General features: G+C 55.6%; 1 protein-coding gene across 2 annotated transcripts in view; it reads right to left on the bottom strand.

Moving 5' to 3' along the window:
- LOC100741370 (zinc finger homeobox protein 3) overlaps positions 1–898 on the bottom strand; it is a 246,712-nt gene that overhangs the window by 15,755 nt on the left and 230,059 nt on the right. For both annotated transcript variants that reach the window (XM_033321904.1, XM_033321907.1), the window contains exon 7: positions 11–898. In XM_033321904.1, the coding sequence (XP_033177795.1) occupies positions 11–898 (888 nt within the window). The remainder of the gene's footprint in view (positions 1–10) is intronic.

Genomic DNA, 898 nt, shown 5'->3' with positions numbered 1-898 from the left:
AGGCGTACTGGTCGTGGTTGGTGTTTCGTGATCGGTGGACTCGGTACGCTGCTGCTGTTGTTGGTTCTGCATCTGCGCGGGCGATGGTTGCGGACAAGTGGAACTCGTCACTGGTTCGAGAAAACTGACCAACGGTTGCTTGCCTCTGCCCACGGCTTGAATGATCGCCGACGCGGTGGAATGGGAGAGTACCTGTCGCTCGTCTTCCATCAAGGTAAGTTGGTGTTCGCCCTGAGCGTGTGCCACGAAACTCTTCGCGTAGCCGAAACTGAGCTTGCATATGAAACACATTAGAATAGGTTTTACCGGTACTGAGGTTGCTGGAGAAGGTGCTGCCGCAGGTGGAGGAGGTGGTTGTTTGCTACCCTCCGCGCTTCTGTAACTTATCACCCGATAGCTGTGCATCACAGGAAGATCGGGATTGTGCTGCTGCGCCACCGAACGTTGTTGTTGCTGCTGCTGTTGCTGCTGATACGCCTGATGCGCGTACAGTCTCGAAACGTAGTACGCGCTCGCGATTTGGGGAAATACCAACGAATGAGGAACCGAAACACCGCGTCCATCTACGATGCAACCGTCAGGTAACGAGTCATCCTCGCTAAGTTCACTTTCTCCCTCGATGATGTATGCTGAACCGTCCGGATTGTAGACGATCTTCCCGTCGAACTTCTCCACATCACCTCCCGTTGGACTCGGACTAGGACTTGGACCTTGTTGTTCCTGCTGTTGCTGTTGTTGGTTCTGCGACTGCATGGTCATAGTGGTTGTGGTGGTGGTTGTCGTTGTATCCGCGATCGGTGTAGGCGTCGGTATGGCATCGCGGGTGCAGGGTTCTGTGCCCGAGGGTGGACTGGCTGTCCGGGGGTGATGGGGCTGATGTAACGCAGCCCCTGCTGCC

Source organism: Bombus impatiens, unplaced genomic scaffold, assembly GCF_000188095.3.
Source record: "Bombus impatiens unplaced genomic scaffold, BIMP_2.2 scf_0033, whole genome shotgun sequence".
NCBI lineage: Eukaryota > Metazoa > Arthropoda > Insecta > Hymenoptera > Apidae > Bombus > Bombus impatiens.
The sequence above is the reverse complement of the archived record's forward strand: the minus strand, read 5'-3'. Positions and strand labels throughout refer to the sequence as shown.